A 23,417-nucleotide genomic window follows, 5' to 3' on the forward strand; every position below is an offset into this window, starting at 1 on the left:
GGGGGACATGATAGCAGTGTTCCAATATCTTAGGGGCTGCCACAAAGAAGAGGGAGTCAGGCTATTCTCCAAAGCACCTGAAGGCAGGACAAGAAGCAACGGGTGGAAACTAACCAAAGAGAGAAGCAACCTAGAACTAAGGAGAAACTTCCTGACAGTTAGAACAATTAACCAGTGGAACAACCTGCCTCCAGAAGCGATGAATGCACCAACACTGGAAGTTTTTAAGAAGAAACTGGACAGCCATTTGTCCGAAATGGTATAGGGTTTCCTGCCTGAGCAGGAGGTTGGACTAGATGACCTCCAAGGTCCCTTCCAACTTTTTTATTATTATTATTAATTATTAATTATTATTATTATTATTATTATTATTATTATTATTATTATTATTATTATTATTATGTAAAGTTTCTTGATACATTTTAAAATGTATCCCTTTCTCAGTATAACCTTTTGAAAAACTAATTTATTGTATAGTTGACAAAAAAAAGTGTTTGATAAATTTTCTAAATACCTACTTTTTCCAGATATCTACTTTGTAAATACTTTGTATGGATTTTTGAGAATGTTACATTTTTTTTGAACTCTCAGATAACTCATTTAATGCAGCTTGTAAATTTCATCACTAAGTAAATAACACAGCAAGGCCTTTTAATGTATATCACAATATGGAATATATTAAAGTTATAAGTGTGCTCTATTTTCTTGTAATAAAACTTTATAATGAATGAGGTGATACCATAAGAACTATATTTGAAGAAACGCAGTAGAAACATAATATGGAATAAAACAAAAGAGGGTGGATCATATTGTTTAACTGCCACCATACTGTTTAATCTACAGAGCAAATTACAAATTGGAAGAGATAACAGCTGGAATAAAAACTGGAGGTCAAATATTAATTTTGGTGTTTGTGTGATACTTCATTAGCTGAAAGAAAAAAATGACTTAGAAGACCTCATTAAGAAAGCTAATACTTGAAAAGTGAGGATTTTGAATTATTCTTAAATATTGCAACAGTTAAAATATAATATTTTATGCTAACATGTTTAGTTGATGGCAAAGTGAAGATAGAGGTTAATTTTGATTCTTTGAGATGGTCAATGTGCTGGAGAACTGAAGAAAAGATGAATTCTTAGGAGAAAGACAATGACAAAATTAGATAGGATCATGATGGATAAGGGCACTTCTATTAAAATAAAGAGAAAAGCAGTTGTAGCAACAAGGTGGCAATGTATGGCAATTAAATCTTAGTTCTGAAAAGCAGCAAGGGGAAGAAGATAGAAATGTCTGAATATAGTTGTAGTGGACTGCAAGAACATTGAGTCAATTAATCCTGGACCAAATAATGATTAACCGTTCCCTTAAAGCAGGCATGTGAAACTCACGATATCATGCGACGTATCATGACTTTTTCCCCATTGCCGGTAATGGGGTAGGCGCGGTTTTGGCGTGACGCATCCAGCCCGCAGGCCGGCAGTTTGACATGCCTGCCTTAAAGCAATAATTAGTAAGTAAAAACTCAAGATATTTTGGGCATATCATGTAAGTAAGTAGATGATGAATCAAATATATATATATATATATAGAGAGAGAGAGAGAGAAACAACAACCAAGGAAAATTCAAAAGGAAGACAACCTACAAAGTGGATGAAGACAATCAAGGAGTTAATTAGAATAATCTTGACAGAACTTTGTCGGTCATTAAAAGATAAGATGGTGAGTAGTTACCAATATAGTTGCTATACTTAAAGCCCAACTTAATCACACTCAGTGGACTATGGTATTACCATTTTGGCAGATAGGGTGAAAGCAAGTCTCTTTATTCTGACCAGCAAAATAAAGCTTTGAAGTTTGTGCCAATTCATTCCCAAAGAAGTTCATATTGGATTCACTGAGTCATTTTGGCAAGATGGGCAGCACAGAAGTTTAATAATGAATAAAATATAAATATCTTCAATACTTAAGACACAGCATTGGAATTCCTGGTTTTACATGCATAATAGAGAACAGAATGTATTACATGGCAAGTCAAGAAATAGGGAAGAAGAGAACTAAGCAATAGAGAAGCAAGAAATCTTAGTATGTTTGCTTTTATGTTACAACTATAGCTTTTTAAATTGAATACTTAATGCTGTCAAAATAATTGAAGCATAATCTACATAAGTAGAAAATAATTTAAAAAATGAATGGTGAATCACACTATTTTTTTAAAAAAATATGCTTCAATATTGATAATATTGATAAAAGTAGTGTGCCACTGATATTAATCAACATTTTATTTTCTTTTGTTTATGTTTTGTTATGTTTATGGTGTTCTATAAAGATTAAAAACTAAAAAATAATTGGGATTTAAACTAAATTGTAATCAGAACCACATCTAATGAAAGGATAGCCTTAATCATATTTTCAATTTGTTTAATATCTCCTTACTTACTTCATTCATCTCAATCATATGCCGCTTTATGTTTATTCTAGTGGTAACATTCAGGCTATACAAAATCCCATCAAAAGTTTTTTAAGAGTTTTTAAATTTGGAACATAAACACCTATTTGGTTACTGCTGAGGGATCTTTAGCATCAGTCATAAAGAGCCATATACAACAGAATTCACAAAGGAAGGGGAAAGGAAATGAGTATTAGGAAAGAGAAGGGTGGATGCAAGGCAATAGTTCTTTCTTGATCATCATCAGAAATATCAGATTTACACTAGTCTGCCAAAAGTCAGAGAAACAACTGACTGAACGAATGAGAAATATGAGAAGCATGGTAAAATAGAACAATATTGAGAATACTTTCTGAAGGCACAAGAACTTAAACTTCATTCCCAATTCAGCATTTGGGCACAGTCATACATGCCTAGATAAAGCATTCAACAACCAGTGAAGCATAAATGCCAGCCAGACTTCGATGCAACAGACTGTGGCATCTGTGGCCATTGCATCAGTGGCCATTTTCTTCTATAATTTACTGTATGCTACTGTTGTTGTTGATTTTCTTTTCTTTTGGTAGTGGTGCTAAGTGGGGTTAGTGTTTTATGCTTGGACACCAGTTATTGTGTACACTGCCCAGAGTCACCTGTATGACATGGGTAATAAGGTAAGGTAAGGTAAGACAGGACGAGGTGAGGTGAGGTGAGGTGAGATGAGATACCTTTTATTGTCATTTTTACTGTGGGGACATTGGCACATATAAATCATAACATAAGTAAAAACAGAAATATGTATGTCACTTGCACAATTTACATTGCTTATGTACTGATGACATACTCTTTGATTTATCAGATATTCATGAATAGTCCTTCACTAATTAATCTATTACAAGATTTCACTGAGTATCTTATCTTAGTAAAACTGTATTCAGTAAGTCTTACCTTAAGCATAGGGCTCCAGTTTCGTACTTCAACATTTGTGTTTAAACTATGGTTCTGCAGGTAATGTTGAATTTTATTTCCCATAAATACTTTAAAGAAATGGGAAGGATGATCTAAAAACTTTTAAAAAGCCAACGTTTCTCTACACAACCAAATACATTTACCTGGAGAAAATCCCACTGAAGTCAGCAAAACATAGGTATGAGAAGACACTCACAAAATCCTCTGTTCCTTGTTGCTCAAGGCAGTCAATTTTCATTTTGCTATGGTTTTATTATTTGCAATCTACAAAGATTTGAATTTAATCTTTCACTCTCTTTTTCAAAAACCCCACAAAAATTTCCCAAAACACAGACTGAAATCATTTGGCTCAATAAATGAGTCAGTTAACTGTTTCTATCATATTTAATCTATCTTAAAATAATTTTGTTCCCTATTTTATCCTAAAATGAAAGTAAGCATGCTTAGCTACATATAAAAAGAAACAAACAATGACAAGAGTAGCAGTATAAATCTTACAGAATAACTGTGTTCAAAAAACAGTTTTGAAATGCTTTTTTGGTAAAATATATGTAAGCATATGACAGGGAAAGAGTATGCATAAATACTGGTTTGTTGTGCCAAAAAGTTGATAGAAATCTAGCCAATTTTTTTTTTAACTCGAAAGTCCAATTTTAGCTTTCCAAAACATATTTAGAACCTAAACAAGTGGTATGTGTTTTCCCCTCTCAATACCATTATGTACCATTGACGTCAGTGGGAAGTATATGACAATCAGGTTTTTTTTTAATAGCTAAGAGAACTAAATTGAACATCACCGTCTAAATTTCTGTTTCATGGAATTAAGAAAAACATTTCCTCTGAAGCTGTATCTTAATTTAAACACACATACACACAAAATAAAAACATCAAGGAAGCATTTTCAACCACAATTCACAATCACCCAAGATATATCAAAAATTAAAATATTAGAACTTTCATTTAAATAGAAGAAATTCTTTGCATTTTCTTTTTTTCAATGTTTTCCTAAGCTGGCCTTGTTAAAATATATTATAACCCTGCCTAAGATATAAAAGCTGCCATTCATCTTTAAAGCTTACCATATTTAAATAATTAATTTTTGCCTCCTAGTGGGCCATTTCAATTGAAAAAGGGGAAACTGTATGTAAAGCAAATCATCTCACATTAAGATGATTATATCCTCTCTTTCATTTCTTGGTGTACATTAAACATTTTCTCAAGGCATCAAACTTTATGTTTACTTTCTAGTTGTATGAGTTCCCAGTTTCTTTGTTTGGGCAAAAATGCCCATTCTCCTTCCCTTCCAACAATGAGCAATACATTTTTCAAACTAGAAAACACCAAAGTATCTGATATCATATTAACTTATTTATATGTGATACAGTAATTCGCATAGTAGCTTAGTTGTTTGTTACTGACTCTTTTAGATAAACATCTCATTAACAAGTATAATTTTATTATATAAAATGAAAGACGATTTGGCATAATTCCTCTTTCTCCCAAAAAATAATGGATAGGTCAATTTCAACAAATCTTTGAAAATGGAACATGCCTATACTTTTTCATATAAAAGTAAGGCAGAATGAGGGAAATAACTAGGAACCATAAATTGCAAAGCAATCTTGGTATGTGAGCCTAGAAAAAGAAAACAAGCAAAACCCTTCTTCTCTTTAGGAGAATTCTGTGGCCATACAAATTTAATCAAAACTGGGGGGGGGGGGCAAAGCCTTGAAAAGAGAGGAGGAGGAGGAGGAGGAGGAGGAAGAGGAGAAGAAGAACAACTAGTAGTAGTAGTAGTAAATTGCAATCGAAAATAAAGTTATTCTATTTGGAAATCAACATTAGCTATCAGATAAGAGTTCTACACCATGTTCATATCATATGGTGTTTAATTTACAGACTGCTGAACAATATGGGACATTATGCTATGATTTGGAAGGGCAAGTAGACCTTATAATCATACCTTTCACTAGATTTATGTGTGTGTGTGTGTATGTGTGTGTGTTATGTTGGTTTCTCTTAAACAGCTCCATGGTAGAAACCTTGGATTCCTATTATCTGCCTTGCAACAGCTTGCTGTTTGCTGCCATTTCTATGCTTCCTAGACGCAAGCAGAATCTTATCTTCCTATTCCTCCCTGAAATAATATAGCCCTGCTCCGCATGGTATCCCTACTTCTCTGAGAACTTCACCCTGTCAAATCTAGAACTCTGAACCCATATTCTGAACTCATATTCTATAATCCAGCTCTATCAACACCACTAAACCCCCACTGAAGATCTGATGAAGGTTGGCTTGGACATCATCCAAATGTAAGAGTTTTATCTTACTATATAAATAAATATAAACTGGCTGACAGACCAGAGACTGCTTTGCAGTTTATGGTTCCTGGCTAATTCTCTCATTCTGGCTTATTTTTCTATAAAAATACAGCTACTGTCATTGGCTACATTTTTGCATTTTTGGGATCATAACATGGTTATTTCCAAGATGTGTATATACATTACTTAGCTAAAGGATGAAAAGATATGAGATTAAATCTGTTCTATATGGGTTTCATGTCTATAAGGACCTGAATCCGTGACTCATTATGCCCCTTTACTTTCAAGCTTTTCAGAAAGTCCACAAGACCAATTTATTTACACAAGTCTGCCCTAAGGTCTTCAATTCTATTGTATGAGTTACACACTGGAAAGTTTATTGGTGTTTTAAAAAAATACAGTGTCTCCTTTTGTGAAAGTAAAGTGTCTTGCAAAGGCTCTGGCCTTCCAGACAGAAAAAGATCAAAATAAAATAAAAATCTAGACACAGATAGCAATATGAATAATTTTTTGCATCTGATAATACCACCGGACATCCTTGGATTAGGGCTGCATCACCCCAATGCTCCACAACATGGCCTTTATTTGGACTATGCCTAAATTGTCATCTCTGTTATATAAAGGGGATGGGTGATGGGGTAAACACCTGACTCACTCTAGACCAGACTCACCACATGAATGCGGAAGATGTTAAGAAATTCACATGTGCTCTCATACACAAACATGCCCACACACAGACTTTTACCTGTAGTGTCGAGAAATGTCCTCCTCTACCTGAGTGACAAAGTCACATTTGGTACACGAGTGTTCTTTGCTTTCTTTGACAGTCAGTGGTCCATCCCCCCCTTGCAGGGTATTTGCTTCTTGCTTGACTTCAGACACCTGGGCTTCGTGTGTGGTTTCATAGTGAAGCAGGAGAACGTCTACATCAGGGGTGGAGAAAGAGCACTGGTGACACTGATGCTTGACTCTGGTGCCTCCTGGCATCCCAGGGGACAAGTGCAAGAGCAAGAGAGCACAATGGGAACAATTACTTTTCCTGCAAGCAAAAGGATAAGTAATTTCTCCAAGGTGCTTTTCTGGACTACAGAGGCCTCGGGGACAAAACTGACAGTGCTTAATAGTACATTTATGAATGTTGTGTAGCTGCTGATAATGACGAAGAAGAGGTCCCACCACTATTACATTTGGGCCATGGCTCTTTGAGTACCTAAAATCACAAAACTGACAATTGTAGCTTGTCACCACGTGGTCCTCCACTCCTGAGCTGGAAAAGTCTTTCTTTTTGGCCATGCTAGAGCCCTTCTCGCTCTTTGTTGCTAACTCTTCATCTGCATTTTTGGTTACGTCATTGTGATTAATGACTGACCCCCTTGAGAGCTTGTCATTCCGATCTGGGTGAGGGCCCCCTGCCTGGTTCCCCCCATGGTGCTTGCTGTAATGTTCTAATAGTTTGAGAGAGCTGGAGGATTCACAACTAAAGCTGCAGAATTTGCACCAGTAGTAACTGGAGGCATCCGTACCGTTTTGTCTTGAGGATTCAAGGGGCTTGATGGGCACCGAATAGCCAACTGGAGTGTCATCTCCACATCTGATGGTGATCTTGTCCTGCCACTTCCCCAAATCTCCCATCTCACCCGATCGAACAGTAGGACTGGACTTGTTCGAGTTTCTGTCTGTGGCTTTGCTGCCTTCAGAGACAGGAAGGGAGGCCTTGATCTTGTTCGGATGGGTCTGCAAGAAGTGCTGTTCCAACTCAGTTGAAGAATTGCCCATGTAGGTGAAATTGCAGAACTTGCAGCGGAAATATTTGGTGTTCCCTTGGCAATCTGGAGTTTTGCGTCCAATGCCAATAAAGGTCCCACCTAAGGTTACCTGCAGAACATGAAAAGGAAAACAATTTCTGTAAGTGGTGTAGGACTTCCTGTTCCTTATATACAGGGATATAAAACAAAATAATAATAAAAAAGTTGGAATATTAATCTGGGAAACGGAACAATAGCAGCTTTTCTCTTTCAGTCTCCAAATAAATCCTTATCGTTTAAGAGGCAAATTCTTAAACTTTGTAGAGAGTAAAAGAGTTTCAGAAGAAGAAACCAATCTTAAGGAAAACTCAAATATAAATACTGTCTTCCCGCAAGTGCTTCAGCTAACGAGGGGGAGGGGGAAGAAAGAAAGGAGGAATTAATGATATTGAAGCATAGTAATTTCTGGAAGTTCAGAACAACTAAAAAAAAGCATAACTATAAGAAATGGAGAATGTTAGTAGTCGACAAGATACATACCTAAAAAGGTAACCAGTAAAGGAAATTTTAAAAAAATCAAGAGCTTTAAGATTATTTGCAGGTGGCAAAAGACTACATATGAAACCGGAAGAATCATAGTTCATATTTTCCTTTCTTCCTAAATAAGAAATATCAGTGCTGAACCTTCGTTCCTTCAATCAGATTGAAAAATCTACAAAAGAGGCCTAAAAAAGAAAGTTTCACCGGTGCCATTAAGAAAACACAGTATTTTGCCTGAGATTGCTAAATCAAGAGGTTGCATTTGCATTTTCCATTAAATACATAAAAGTCAAAGAAATAACTTGAATCACTACTGACACTTTGGCAAAAGTTAACTTTGGTTTGTGCTATGTTAAGGGCAACAAGTTGAAACTAATTTTAACCTATCAGGAGAGAAATACTACACAGTGCATTTCCAAACACTAATTTTCTCAATGTAGCTGGGCATCAGAAGCCTTAATTTAGCAAAATATAGAAAGACCACAAAAAGCAAGGGACAGAGCTCATGATGTAACAAACACATTATTTCTTTCTTTCTTTTTTGGGGGATGGAGGTCCAGCCCTTCTTCGCATATGCGTGCCACTTTTTTCTTGCAATACCGGAACAACTTTACTGCACCTGAGTATCCGGGTTTCAGTTCAACAACATTTATTAAACGGAAAATCTATTCTCGTGAACAGGAAAATACTCACTAAAGAAGAATAGCAATTCATGAAAAGCACAGATGGAAATGAGAAGATGGAGTGTGAATGGAAAATGAAAAAAAGATACAACCTGCAAATTTTATAACAGTTACAATATCATCATATGTTTACTTCTTTGTCTGTGAAGGCAGATTTCAAATTCTTCACACAAAAGCACACATGCATGCATTTGACAAAATGATTTTTCTGAAGAAATAATGCATATGGAATTCTAATTTCCTTCTTAATATAAGTGCAGATTCCAGAAGCTGGAATCCAACAGTTGTACCTCTTTAGTTTTTTCTCTGTATCCAAAAATACATTCCATAACAGATCATATTTTCATTCCTTGAACTGCAAAGTAAATTACTGTTTTTCTGGGCATTTCTCTCCCATAATGCATTAAGCAAATCACCCTTTACTTTAGCAGCTGCATCTCAAAGAAACCAAATGATCACTGTTCATTTTGGAATGGAACCATACGGAATGATTCAAATCCATAAAGAACATGCAATGTAAACATTTTTAAATGCATATAATATAAACACCTTTTACCCGTTTAGCTAGAGAAAAGATGACATTTTCACTTACACTGCAAAATTAAACACGGCCCATCTAGCGAGTCAAGATATTGATAAATTACACTATAAAAAGAACTGCGTTTGGCCCACTCTTTTAAGTAAACATGATTTCAAATAAACTGAGATTTTTCTCTACTATGAAGTTAATAAAGGTATCTTTAATAATATCCAACAACACTGGATATGGAATAAGCCAACTTAATAGGTTTGTTCTCTTAAAAATTGAATCCTGGCACTAAATAACAATAACAATAACAATAACAAATGCTTCCTAGCGCTGAAACACTTAGTGGGTGACTTCTTACATTATTCCCAGCCATGACCATGCAATCAGTTGTAAAGCAGATTCATATTCTGTATTGATATATTAAAATGAATTGTTTTGCATTTTGCTCTGCATATACATTTTTTTTATATTTTTATTTTATTCATTACTTAAATTTATTATAGCCACAGAATTCCAGTGGACTTGTGCAAAACTGAAATGGCCAAGTGGTCTAGGCAGATTAATACTTTATACTAAAATTTGGTACGGTACAAAAAAAGAAAAAGATCCATAACTGACAATTAAAAATTCCGCACGTAGAAGATTACTATAAATGTTGATTTGGAATAATTTCATATGACTAACTCATGTCACTCTCCAAGACTTTCAAAGGCAGAAATTAGTATTATTCAATGTATCACATTATAAAAGACATCACTGTTTCATCAACCTCAGTGGACAAGGAATACTGAAGTATTTGCTGACCAAATACAACTATCCAAGATTTTTCCTGCTTCATCTAAGTTCCCAAATATTGCCCTTGCTATCCACATCCAAGGGTGTCTTTCATTATTGTCTATGAACATGAATGGATCATTGAGTTTATGGACTTACATAAAAAAACAAGCTACTGAATATAAACAGGTAACAAATCCCACACTCACTCACTGATGTTGTTACCTAGTTGGGAAATGAAACATCTGCAAGCAAACTACCAAGCACAGGACACCAAAAAGTCCACAGTTTAACACTGAGCTGCAGGTATTCTCTTCTATTCAAACAAGAATGCACTAAAAGCTTGCATTTTTCCAATCCATCCTGTCCTCTAAGTCATCTATTTATGTAATATAAGCACAATAAAATCCTTTTGGAAGCTGGCTGAATAAGCAAATGAAACAAGGAGGGAAATCTAATTGAGAGCATAAAAGAATTAGTTTGTTGAAAATGACAATATAAAAAGACCACCTACAAGGACGGAAGAAGCATTTGAGTGATGCTGTGAATTAGATGAACTTTTGAGGAAAAACCAGATGACCTGTGCTAGGGAAAGACATGAAAGAAGGATACATAAATGCCGGAATAATATTGGTATCAACAGGAGAGTTGCCATCTTTTATGGAAATGTGCGCATTCTGATGAATGAAGAAAACCAGCTGGCCAGACTTTTGTGTTTAAGTTAGTGTGGACTTTTTCTTGCATCCCATGACAGAGAAGAAAGAAATGTGAGCTGTGTAAAGATAAACATTAGCCAATCTGAAATGCTATGGCTTTCCTCTTCAAGAATTCCTGGAAACTATTTTTGAAGGCTGTAAGAACATTATCTGAATTCCCAGGTTACTAGAGATGGAAATAGGAACAGAATACTATAATAATTGGATGTACTTTAAAATTTGTTGAAGATCTTCTATATCAGGGGTGGGGAACTATGGCCTTTTTATGACTTGTGGACTTCAACTCCCAGAATTCCTGCTGACTCAGGAATTCTGGGAGTTGAAATCCAGAAGTCATAAAGGGTCCATAGTTCCCCACCTCTGTTCTAGATGGTGGTCTAGAAATGAAATGAAGCCACCAGTCAAACCATTATGAGTTCTGCATTTTTCTTCACATGACTGGGGACTTATGTTAGCTACTTTATTTTGAAAGTCTCTGATCATTTGAAGAATAAAGTATGCCATGTAAATATGTTTGTTTCAATATTAAATCATGCTTAAAATGTATATTTATAAAAATATAAAAAGAAAGCTAATATTCAGTTCAACATACTTCTATAGAACTATACTTCAGTAAATTGCAGCTAATTTGCTAAATCCTCTTGGTTTTCCACCACCAATCCCTGTTCACAGGCATTGGCTACCTGGCCAGCAGCAGAATTAGAATTCCTCTCCGTCTCTCAACCAGTATCAGCTACAGACACTTCAATTTGCACTGAAACATATTGTGAATGAAATTGATCTTCACCAATGACAGACATTTGCTGATTCTATTGTTTAACCTGGAGGCTACAGTTACCCAACAGTAAGGATAGCCAGCCTTGTATCCTAAAAAATATATCCATCCAATGGTGAAAGATCAGAGAATTTTTTTATTTATTTTGTCAAATTTATAGGGTTGCCCATCTCACACAAAGTGATTCTGGAAAGCATATAATAAAACCAGCAATTAAAACTTTCCATAAAATCAATTAAAACCAATAAACATAAGTACAGCATTCCCCAGGTTTGCTGGAAAAAAAATTAAATGCTTTCTGGAAGGTCACAAGGTTTGGGGCTAATCTAATCTCAGGAGGGATGACAGTCCAGAGGGCGGAAGCCACAGCAGAAAACTCTCGTCTCTTAGGTCCCATCATCTCCCTCCCTTGGAGATAGGACCTGCCACTTGCCTTCCTGCCAAATCTGATGGGATGGGTAGTTGTAATAGGGAAGAGGTTCTCTCTCAAATAACTTGGCTTTACGCCTTGTAAGGCTTTAAAGGTCAAAATGAATGTCCTGAACTGGACTTGGAGGCAAACATGGGAATTGTGGACCAAATTATTTGGAATGTAAACAAAGTAGGCAGAATCTGCACTCCAAACAGGTTTCCAAGGTGCTGGAACGGCAGTTCCCAAAAGGCAAAAAAGCCAGCAAGAATTGTATTACTGTCCAACCTAATTATAATATAGTTATAGCATTTTGCTATAAATACAGTACAATACAATACAGTACAGTACAATACAATACGTGTGGGAGGGCTTTAATCTTGTCTCAAGATTAAAGATAGGTGACATTTTTAATTACTGTATCTACACCTAACAATTAAGAGGGAAGCTCCAACGATCACAATGGATTAGATGTTGCAAAGTGACAAGGTTAAGATTTCTCTTTTTTTTTCTGGAGGGATTTTATTCATTTATTTAACTGTGTAAACATCCTACTAGGATTATAATAGTTTATTTTTTTCCCCACTGTGATGGAATCTCTCTGGGGAAGTCAAAGAAGAAAAATGACCATTGCAAAAGAAACATTAAGCCAGGAGAGATAGGGGAAGCCTAAGAAAGAAACGCAGAGCATCTCAAACTCAATTTTGGTAGGTATAAGTTGAGTGGAAGAATAGCAACAAACAGCTTTCCAGAAATTTAAGCAGTTCTTGTTTCTTCCATTCTTGCCATTCTCACAAGGTTTGATAATCACTGATTTTTGACAAATCTGCAGCCAAAATTTAGTGACATATTTGGAGATGGTTTTGGGAACCACAAATTAAAGATCTTTGTGTGTTCCTGGATCACAAATTCCAAGCCCAAATGATTCTTCAGCACTACAATATCAATGTGTTAAGTCTTTTTTGGATGTTACTCCATGTTTTTGTCCTCAAGACAGTTAAGTGTAGATTAACATTGATGAGTGGGTTTGCAGTTAATATGTTGACATATTATTAAGCTGTAATTACTACTATTTGGTATGAGTGCAAAACTAATAGGCCCAAACAACCAGATACACTTTACTGCTCTCTGCCTATAATACAGGAATCACCCCAACTAGTAGTTTTTGCCTGGGAAAGACCAAATTAGGTCTAAAGGCATTCTAGGAGGTCAGATCTTGACTTCTTGTATTTATGTAGGGAGTCTAGGATAATTACCTGCTTGAGACCTCCTCCCAACTGGGATGATGGTTGCTCTCCAACCAAACCAAACCAGATTACAAGAAAATCTTGTAGAGTATGAATATCAAGGGTATTCATTATGTTTTTTGAAAGTATTCTTTCAGAATAAGGAATTCTTAAGGGTTTATAAAATGTACCCTACTCTCAACAGCCTAGAGAAAAATAAACTATAACTATTATAATAGAAACAATTGAATTTTCTCTGCCTAACTGAAGCTTGTTTGTTTCGTTATGCTGCATATTGACTGCAGCCTTCTGATCTATGTAAAGATTTCACATAAGGAAAAGGAGAAATTCAAGGATTTCTGCTTTCGTAAGTAGACTCCACAAGTTCACATGGTTGACATAATTAAATTCCTTTCTATTATGAATGAAGCACATATTAACTTCTTCTTGGTATTCTTTTGCTTTCTCTGCTATTCAGTATGTGTCAACAGTAATGTCTCTTGTTCTTTGTCCTTTTCTAAAAGCGCTTGAAGAGCTGGCATCCTCCTTTCCATGTAGGCCTCTGAGTTGGATGATCCTAAGCATTATTTTGCTATGTAAAATTAAGGATACTTTCTTCAGCATTGTCATTATTTCCAATCTGTTGGTTTCCAAATTTGTTGACATAATTTGGTTAGAAACTTTACTGATTCTTCTTCTGCTGCTTGCTGTATTTTGTATAGGTATTCCACTAATGGACTTCTAACTTGATCAGAGTGTTAATCTAACTTAATATTCTAGTATTAATGTTAGATGTTCTTATAAACATCTTCTAAGATATCTGCAATGATCACGTGCCTCCAGCATCTTATTATTATCACTTCTGCCAATAGAGGTGTCTTAGCTTTAGCTTATTTACTGCCACTATCTATTTTTATGGATGAGCTGAAGCCACTTAACATTTTGTAGCTGACTAAAAATGCCTTATCTTTTTGACAGTTCAATGCTCATGGAAATAAGTTTACTAAAAAAAAACCAACCCCAACCCTGTTTTACTACCTTCACTTACTCTTAGTATCTTCAACATGGCCATCAAATATCAAAGTTATAATGTGTATCAACCAAATCACTGTGTGATTCCATTTATGGGATCCCACTAATACTTTCAGAAAAAGAAATGACATCACCAAGAAAATAAGTGAGATTGGCAAACAAAATTAAAATGTATAATATCTAAATGATATGTAAATAAAATGTATATCACATCCAAATTGTAACTGCAATATGTGCATCTTGTGTATATACACACAAAATTGTAACTATTTAATCCTCATCATTGGTGAAAGATGATCACTCAAGTCCTATATTACTAACATTTTTAAAAGTACATTATGTTTTATGTATTATTCCCAGACAAAAAATAATTCTGGGCCACAAAGGGTTATTGGTTGTTGAGTTTTAATTTTATTAAACATAAAAAATATTAAATAAAAAAGTAATGGGAAAGTTCTTTTTCATACTTCATAAAATATACTTGAAGGATCGTGATGTAGATAAATGAATAGAAAATAATAGACTAGTGTCTAGGTAAAGATATTTGAGAAACACAAAGAAAGTATGAATGGAAAAAGTGCATTTTCAATCAGAGACGATTTTTTGCATTTGTTATATATGAATCTGTAAATGGATAAAAGATTTATGTAAAGAATATACATGGAGAGGAACGTTCACCACCTAGAATTACTCATGAAGTAAAAAAAAACAACAGGATTAAAGTCTAATAAATAAATAAATAAATATTCATTTAATCATGTATTCTCAGGAGATGAAAGAACTTGCATATGGGCTAACCTCAGACCAATTCACATTCTTTGAATTGTAATTTCATCATCACTTATTTTTAACTTCCTAATCTAGTCTACAGTTCCAGGATTTCTTAGTGGTTTCCTATCCAACAACTAATCGCATCTTATCTGGTTTACTTGTCCAAAACGGGTCAAAATCAACTAGGTGCTGCCATCTACTGTGGCAAATGATTAACCAACTCATATACTGCCTTACCTTTCTCGTTGTCCCATCTAACTAACTACAGTCATGGTTTCAAGTTTTTTAGACCATTCTGAACCTGTGGAAAACATAATAGATGTTTAGAAACCCAGGATAGTTTTCTAAAAGTAGCCCAAGCAACAGGAATGACTGGTTGGATTTACTTATCTCATTGTGCCATTATTGCTATACCTTAAAGTAAAACTCTGTACTCCTGCCAATTTCCTTAGTCATTTGATTGGATTCAATGCTTCAGAAAGCAGAAACATCAGTTTAATCTAATGAGTAATGCATAGTCTTTCATCCTTTAGACATGACGTGTAACATCTTTTATATAACTCGTACTACCATTGAGCTATAGAAGAGCTACACAACTCTTAAAGCTAACTACTTTGTAAGATTCACATTTAAGAAACAGCAAATTTATCAGAAATTGAAGTACTATACTGTAAATTATAAGACTATCACTTAATATGCAATAAACCCCCTTAATGTGGATTGACTTCTAACATTTTAAAAACCTGTCCAAGCAGTCATTAGAGATACCATAAGCATTTCACGTACATTGTACAGAATGGGTAACTTGACAGAATATATTCTCTAAATCTAACACAGATTTAGAGAATATATATTATCTATATATGGAAAGAGATATAAATCTCTAAATCTAAATCAGCAGCTTCTCAATCTGTCAGTGTACCATGCAAACAAAAGTGCATATTCTACATATAAGAATTTCCTATTCCGCTGGTTCTCAACTTTTTCTTCACCATGGACCCCCTTTAAATACCTTTTGTGGACCCCCTGTGACAACATAGTAGGCCCCCAGGTTCCGCGGGCTACAGATGAGAACCACTTCCTATTCAATTATTGGCCTTTCTTAGGAGGTTGAAAACAATTCTTGCACAGATTGGGGATCATGGATTATAGGATTGTCCATTGGGCTGATTGTGTCCTTGCAAGATCATTTTCTGTTTGGCACTGTCCATTTCAGAATTAGCTTAAAAACTAGGAAGAAATATTAGGCTATTACTATTACAACTGGCTAATTTATTTAAAAGATATTCAACATTCTATAACAGTGGTTCTCAACCTTTTTAATGCCGCGACCCCCAACCGGTCGTAAGTCGAGGACTAAACCAGTCGTAAGTCGAGGACTACCCAACCGGTCGTAAGTCGAGGACTTTCCCTGCCCAGGAGCGCCGCGCATGCATGGTTCCGCGCCCTGCGCCGGCGAGGCGTAGCTGGCAAGCGGCAGAGACGGAGCAGGCCAACCACCAGCTGGCCCAGCCCAAGGGAGGTAAGGCACCCGCCGGAAAAGGGAAAAAAATGGCGGAGAGCCTTACTTGGCGACCCCCGTGAAATGGTCGATCGACCCCAAATGGAGTCGCGACCCATAGGTTTAGAACCGCTGTTCTAGAAACAATCATTTTCCCTTTTATCAGGCTACATTTTTTTTAAAATGGCACAAAATGTTGCTATACATAACATTATGAAGGCAACATTCACATCTCTACAGCTATATAGATGTAAAAGATCTGATTTACATAGAAGAAAACAAAGCATGTTCCTTCCCCTGTCTTTCACAAGATCAGATTCTGTAGCTACTCAGTGATAATTTAGGTACACAAGCAAAAGTTATACTAGATCTTCAAGACTTGGTGCCATGTTAATTTCAACTTTATGGGAAACGGAGTCCTTTCAAAGTATAAAGACAGTGCTTGTGAAATTTTAAAAAAATGAATTTTCTTTCCTATTGAGCTGAGCTTCTAATGAATGGAAAGTTATGGGAGAGAGCTGGGCCTATAAGCATTGCAAATGAACCCTCGTAAATGTGCAAATGTGACTGAATGCAGGGAGGAACATAGGAGTGATGTCTAGGACTTTACTAAGTGCCTGGTTTTTCAGGTTATTAATCACTCTGAGCTGCAGAAACTGAAAATCTTTTTTGTTTGTTTGCTTAAATTATTTCCATCAGCTAAGAGCTAATCCAGCTAAATGATGTTACAAAATCAGATAGCAGCAAACCTTTCAATTATTTGGGTCACTATTTTCAATCAGTAAAGGGCTGATTCTCTTTCCAATCCTTTGAGTCACTCAGTCTCCCACTTGCCGACTATTTTTAATCTTCTAATCCTAAATATTTTCTAATGCTTTTTGTTTAGTCATTCAGTTTCTGCAATCCAGCATCCACAAAGTATTAACTATCACACAATTAACAATGTTCATGCAGGTCAGAACAGAGGCACAGATTTTTTAGCAGGTTAAAAGTGCCACCCTTTAGCACCACCTTTAGCTTTTACAACAGGGAATATTTATAATCTAAAGCTAGCTTTCCTTCTCTAAAAGAGAAAAAAAAGCTCTTTTGATTAATCAAAGCTTTCTTAACTTCCTCTTTTCTCCACAGCCCATTTGGCCGACAATAATCTGTATCTGGTAATTGGGAAACTAGAGAATGATATAAACAATAGATCATACGCTGCAGATAGACAGGGTGAGGGCCAATGGCTTGATTTTCTATTATAGGACAAGAAACTATGGTTTGGTGGTAGTCCAAAGTGTGGGCACTGGCAATTCTAGCTTACATTACATTCCTTGTCTAATATAAACTATAATACTCTAAACTTTGATAGTTAACCAATTGTAATTTGAAAAAATGGGAAGTTATCACATCCAAAGCAAAGAATCAAATTCTGGAGGAAGAAAAGGATTAACAAATGAATATATCAGATTTCTATGAATGCTTGTAAGTCACTAAGTTCAAATGAGCCTCCTAAGTTGTTTTCAGAACATAAATGAGAAACTGCAGTCCAGTGCCTGTTTTGGAAATGTTCCCACTTGTCTAGGAAAAGTACAAAGTAAGCACAGGTAGGAGCATACAAGTGCCCTAGGGGTACCATGACAGATACCATTCTGGTAAAGCAATGCTCTCACTTAATATCTTATGTAAATACATTCAACTGTGCTTTACTAAACAAAATATAACTTAACAAATAATATATGTGGTTGTAAACAAGGGGTGGCTGAATGTGTGGGGGTGGTTGGGTGGAGGGAGGGAAGGAGAGATAATAGAGAGAGATGATAGGTAGATGACAGATAGACAGCAGACAGACTGACAAGACAGATTTATACATGTATGTCTATACCACAGGTCGGCAACCTGCGGCTCCGGAGCCGCATGTGGCTCTTTGAGCCTTCCCCTGCGGCTCCCAGCCTCCTCTGATTGATTGAAAGAGAGAGAGACAGAGACAGGCACTTGTGCTTCCTTCTCTCTCTCTCTCTCTCTCTCTCTCTCTCTCTCTCTCTCTCTGTGTGTTTGTGTGTGTGTGTGTGTAAAAAAAAAGAGAGTGCACTCACGGTGTTCTCCCGAGGAGCTGAAAAGCTTATTGGGCGGAGCTCCTCCCTTTGCTGCGTCTCTGCAGGAAGGGCAGGAGAGAGTTAGCTAGCCCAGCTATGCTGGCTCAGGAATTCTGGGAGTTGAAGTCCATGAGTCATAAAAGAGCCAAGGTTGCCTACCCCTGAGCTTGTTGGAAAACAGCTTAAAGCCAGCTTGCCAGGTGAGCAGAACATCGGAGAGAGGGAGAGAGGGGGGGAGAGAGAGGGGGGAGAGAGGGAGAGAAAGAGAGAGGGGGGGAGAGGAAAGAAAAAGAGAGGGAGAGGAAAAAAAGAGGAAGAGGAAAGAGAGAGAGGGGAGAGAAAGAGAAAGAGAGAGAGGGAGGGGGGAAAGAGGACTGGCAGACCAAGGGCAGAATGAGAGAGAGAGAGAGGGAAAGACAGAGGGGGGAGAGACAGAGAGAGACAGAGAGAGAGACCCTTTTGACATCTAAAATGAAGATAACACTGCATATACCCTTTTTACCTTTATATATTGGTAAAAAAGGATATGTGCAATGTTATCTTCATTTTAGATGTCAAAAGGGTTTTGCGGCTCTCAGTGTGTGGTTTTTTTTGGGTGGGAAACAGGTCCATGTGGCTCTTTGAGTGTTTTGGGTTGCCTACCCCTGGTCTATACAATGAAACACTATGCAATATTTTACCTCTTCCATTAGATCTGGAATACTGTAAAAATGGTCATAGAGGCAACACAAGATCTTATTTTTCCCCTGTGCCCTAAAATCTTAGACCATGACTTCCTGGACCCATTTGTTTCTCTTGACATTCAACAAGTTTCTCTCATTTGCTTGAGACTCCCATAGACCAAACATGATAATGATCTATATGGGCATCAAAATGGCTTACTAAATAATAACACATTATAAGGAGAAGGGAAAATCATGATACTTTTCTGCTGCTAACAGCTCTTTCAGTTAGTTTCATCATATTCCATCCTGGTGTAAGGATCTTTTCAGGACTAGTCTACTATACTTTTGACAAAGACATAGATCCTACAATTATTCATTCATTCCTGCATCCATGCCAAATACCATATGCCCTCAAGGTTCATCATTATGAAAAGTCAAAGTGGGATAGGCTCCAAAAAGGAATATATTTCATTCTAAACAAAGTTAAGTATTTTTAGTGAATGCTAATCTTTGAAATGAAATAGGGAGAAAAAAAGATGGGAAGAGGAGGATCAATTTTGGCTAGTCTATGGAAATTGGATCCATATAAATCAGTAATCAGAGAATGCCAAATTCTATATAACTGATGTTGCAAACCATGACAGAAAAACAAATGAAGAGCTAATGAGTTTCAGAAAAACTGGCTAGCAAATAAGATTCATATTTCGATAAATATGACGATACGCTTTAATTCATACAAACTCTGTATTAGGAATCCTCAAGTTGGCAAGTTGTTTGCAGAAAACGAGTCTAGAAATATTTGATTAATGATTAAATGATTAAGTAGTGCCTGCACAGCAACACAAAGAAGCAATCACCAGCAGGTGTTGTATATAAGGCCTTAAAAAGTGGATAAAACAGTCAAATCCATGGATTAGGGTCACAGCGAAATGCTTAATATATGAAGCATGAAAGTCACAAGACATACCTTGGAACACGGCTGTCAAACTGCCGGCCCACGGGCCGGATGCATCATAGCGAAGCTGTGCCCCACCCCATTGCCGGCAATGGCAAAAAAGTCGCAATACATCACATGATGTTGCGAGTTTGACACCCCTGCCTTATAAGTTAGCTAGGCTAGGGTCTAATTTTAGTAGTTAATGGAGGTGTATTATTAATCATGATTTATCAGATTAGAATGCTTGAAATGAATAAATTTTCTTCATTCCCACTGGATTTTTTTTAATTTAAAAAAAATTACTATAGGATACAGCATCTACTTTTTACAATAACAACAAAAGCATCCTACTTCTTTGCTCTCAGGGCACACAGGCTTTAAAAACTCCTGTATGCTGTAGATAATTGTTGGAGATGGTGTTCACATCAAAGTCAGATATTGGGATCTCACTGTTGATTCATGTAAGTATGGATTCCGTGGCTACATATTATAGCATTAAAACAATCCAGGTAGGCTGCCTATTTTGTTGTTTACTATTGCTTCTTCTGTTAAATGAGGAACCCCAGAAAAATTTCAGAGGAACTACAATGCTTCTTTCAGACAAAAAATCAATATATATAAAATCAATGTTACATATATGCATATAAAGTTTGCCCACACTGTAAGTATGACGAATTTCTAAAAGTTCAGTTAAAACTGTTAATAAGATTTATTCCAATAAAAGAAAATATATATAGCTCAGAGCTGAATTGTGGAATCCTTATTGCTCCATGAGGTTGCTTGTTGGCTTGTAGATGTTTCATTGCCCGATTAAGTAACATCACCAAGTCTAGGGATTGTTCCCTGTTTATATACAGTAGCTTGTCCTGCCAGTGTGGTGGAGACTATAGTTTTCTCCTCGATAGTTCCTGGATCAGGGTATTGTTTTCTGCTTAATTGTTTGTCTGATGTTAATCCCTGCTTATCTGGGTGTTGATTGCTATACACTGCATGTTCTGGTATTTTTTGTTTCCTTGTTAATTTCCACAACTACAGCAACACTGGAGGACAAACTACTGTATATAAACAGGAAGCAAATCCTACACTCACTAGCACTGGTGATGTTACTTAGTCAGGTAATGAAATATCTGCAAGTAAACAACCAAGCACAGAGAGCACCAAGGATTCCACAATCACAGCAATTTCCATATTTACTACAAGCATTTTTTTACCTTCTTATAGGTTAGTTATCATCTGCTTCATGGATAAATGATGAAATACAACATTTTGCATGTAAGAATTGTTAATACTCTTGCCAAACTCACCAGAGAAAAGGGGGGAAGGGGGGGAAGGGAGGGGAGAGGAGGGAGGGGGAAGGAAGATTCAAAGCGAATGTAATAATCACCAGTTCCTTATAGAATATACTTCTGTAAGTATCCTATTTTAAAATGAATTGTTTTAGAACATATTTCTGGTTGAACAGAAAGGATGATCTCAACTAGATTATCTGTGTACTGTTTTTTACCTCTTTTTGTCTTCCTTGTAGTATCTTGCTGCCAAAACTTATTAAACGAGTACAGTCTTCATTGATCTGTTTTATTTCTAGTTTTATTTATTTAATCTGAGGTATCACACACATCTGGTTTGTTTCAAAAAAAAATGCCACCACAAAAAAGTATCCAGGCTCAACTGAAACAAGTACAAGCTTTCCTATAAATAATCAAACACCTAGTAATCACCGTTAAATATTAAAAAATATCAAAAATTCCTTTATACGAGCCATCATATATCCCTTCTTATGTATTTAAAAAACAATATTCATCTACAAAAAGATACAAGGGATAAGGGATTCACATGAAGACTTTTAAAAGAAAGTGAAATCCCTCCCCAGTTAAAGAAATTGAATGAAAATGGAGTACAGAAGTTTTTTTGGGGGAAGGGGGAGTTAAAAAGAATGAATGCTACCACCATATTTTGTTTAGAATCCAGAAACTAGATTGGAACTGGTCCCTCTTACATCCATAGTGTTATGCAATCTTCTGAAATTTGGTGCCCTGCAGATGTGTTAAACATGAACTGCCATTGGCTCTAACTCAATGGCAGTTGGAACCTAAATACATCTGGAATATATCAGTTTGGGAAAGGATGCTATTATTCATGCTCAGAGATTAATGCAATCATGCCTGTTCATTATATAGCCTCACCATTTTTTATTTTGGGATCACAGAAATCATCAAGTAGCAAAATTCCCAGGAATGATCATTTTAATTCAAAATGCTTGTGCCTTTATATATTTCATACCAGTATTATTCACAAGGTATGCTTATGCTTCTTATTTGCTTTTGGTTTTTGGACACCAGAATATTTTCAAAATAATGGTTTCCTGAGCTGTCCTTAGAAGATATCAACCGTTTCATAAAAATGTCCAACTGCCCCATACTCATATGTGCCACAGGCCACTTCGTTTGCCACTATGAAGTTGTCAGTAACAATAATACTAAAGCTTAGTCTAGCTGGCTTCTTAGCATAAATCTGTAACATGTCTGGATATTATCTTCCTGTAATATTATCATGTAACAAAAATATTTATGACAGTTTTTATTTAAACGAATCGATTCTTTGCTCTTTAGGTCAGGCAACATATTTCTATGCCCAGAAGTCTTTTGGGAAATGTAAGGATGTTAAAAATCAAATTAATAACATAGCACCTTTAGAGGGGAAAAAAACCCTGCTAGTTATAATTAAAAACATGTTACACAATTGCAGCAAAAAGAAGTTATTCAGTCTTCTATTGTAGTATAAGAAATCTATCTGATCATAGCTTTGATTTGTTTAAAAAGTTATCTCTGATAGGCTTGGTTACCCTGAAATTGTATGTAATTGGAAACGTTTTATTCTGCTTGCTGGAAAAGGAGTGTAATTTTATTTAAAGCAAAAGTTTTATTTTTAAATATTAGAAAGTTTTTTTTTTGCATAGAATGGTAATTCACCCACTGAATTATTCATTCAGTAAAATAGCTTTACTACCCATCAATGCCCCAAAGTGACTATTTAAGTATTTTCTTAAACAGCCACTATATACTAGTGCCACAAGCAAATTACTGTGTAATCATAATTTCAAATCTAAAAATATTTACTCACCTTTCTGATCTGAAAATACTTATCTTTCTTAACTGTGTCATCTAAATCCCATTTGCATTCTAATTATAAACAAAAAGTTATGAGTATCTTACACAAGGCAGTAAAATTTAAAGACTGAATGATTCATATGTTAATCAGTGCTGCTTCAGTTAAAAAAAGAAATGATGTGAACACACATGTGTGGGTGCATCTATGCTAGAA

The 23,417-nt window shown here is 35.9% G+C and overlaps 1 protein-coding gene across 1 annotated transcript in view; it reads right to left on the reverse strand.

Annotated features, from left to right (window-relative positions):
- TRPS1 (transcriptional repressor GATA binding 1) overlaps positions 1-23,417 on the reverse strand; it is a gene marked incomplete at its 3' end in the record, with an annotated part of 36,768 nt that overhangs the window by 7,553 nt on the left and 5,798 nt on the right. Inside the window, exon 2 of the mRNA XM_015816800.1 lies at positions 6,461-7,590. Coding sequence (XP_015672286.1) covers positions 6,461-7,590 — 1,130 coding nt within the window. The remainder of the gene's footprint in view (positions 1-6,460; positions 7,591-23,417) is intronic.

This window comes from Protobothrops mucrosquamatus, unplaced genomic scaffold, assembly GCF_001527695.2.
Source record: "Protobothrops mucrosquamatus isolate PMUCROS unplaced genomic scaffold, P.Mucros_1.0 scaffold501, whole genome shotgun sequence".
Classification (NCBI taxonomy): domain Eukaryota; kingdom Metazoa; phylum Chordata; class Lepidosauria; order Squamata; family Viperidae; genus Protobothrops; species Protobothrops mucrosquamatus.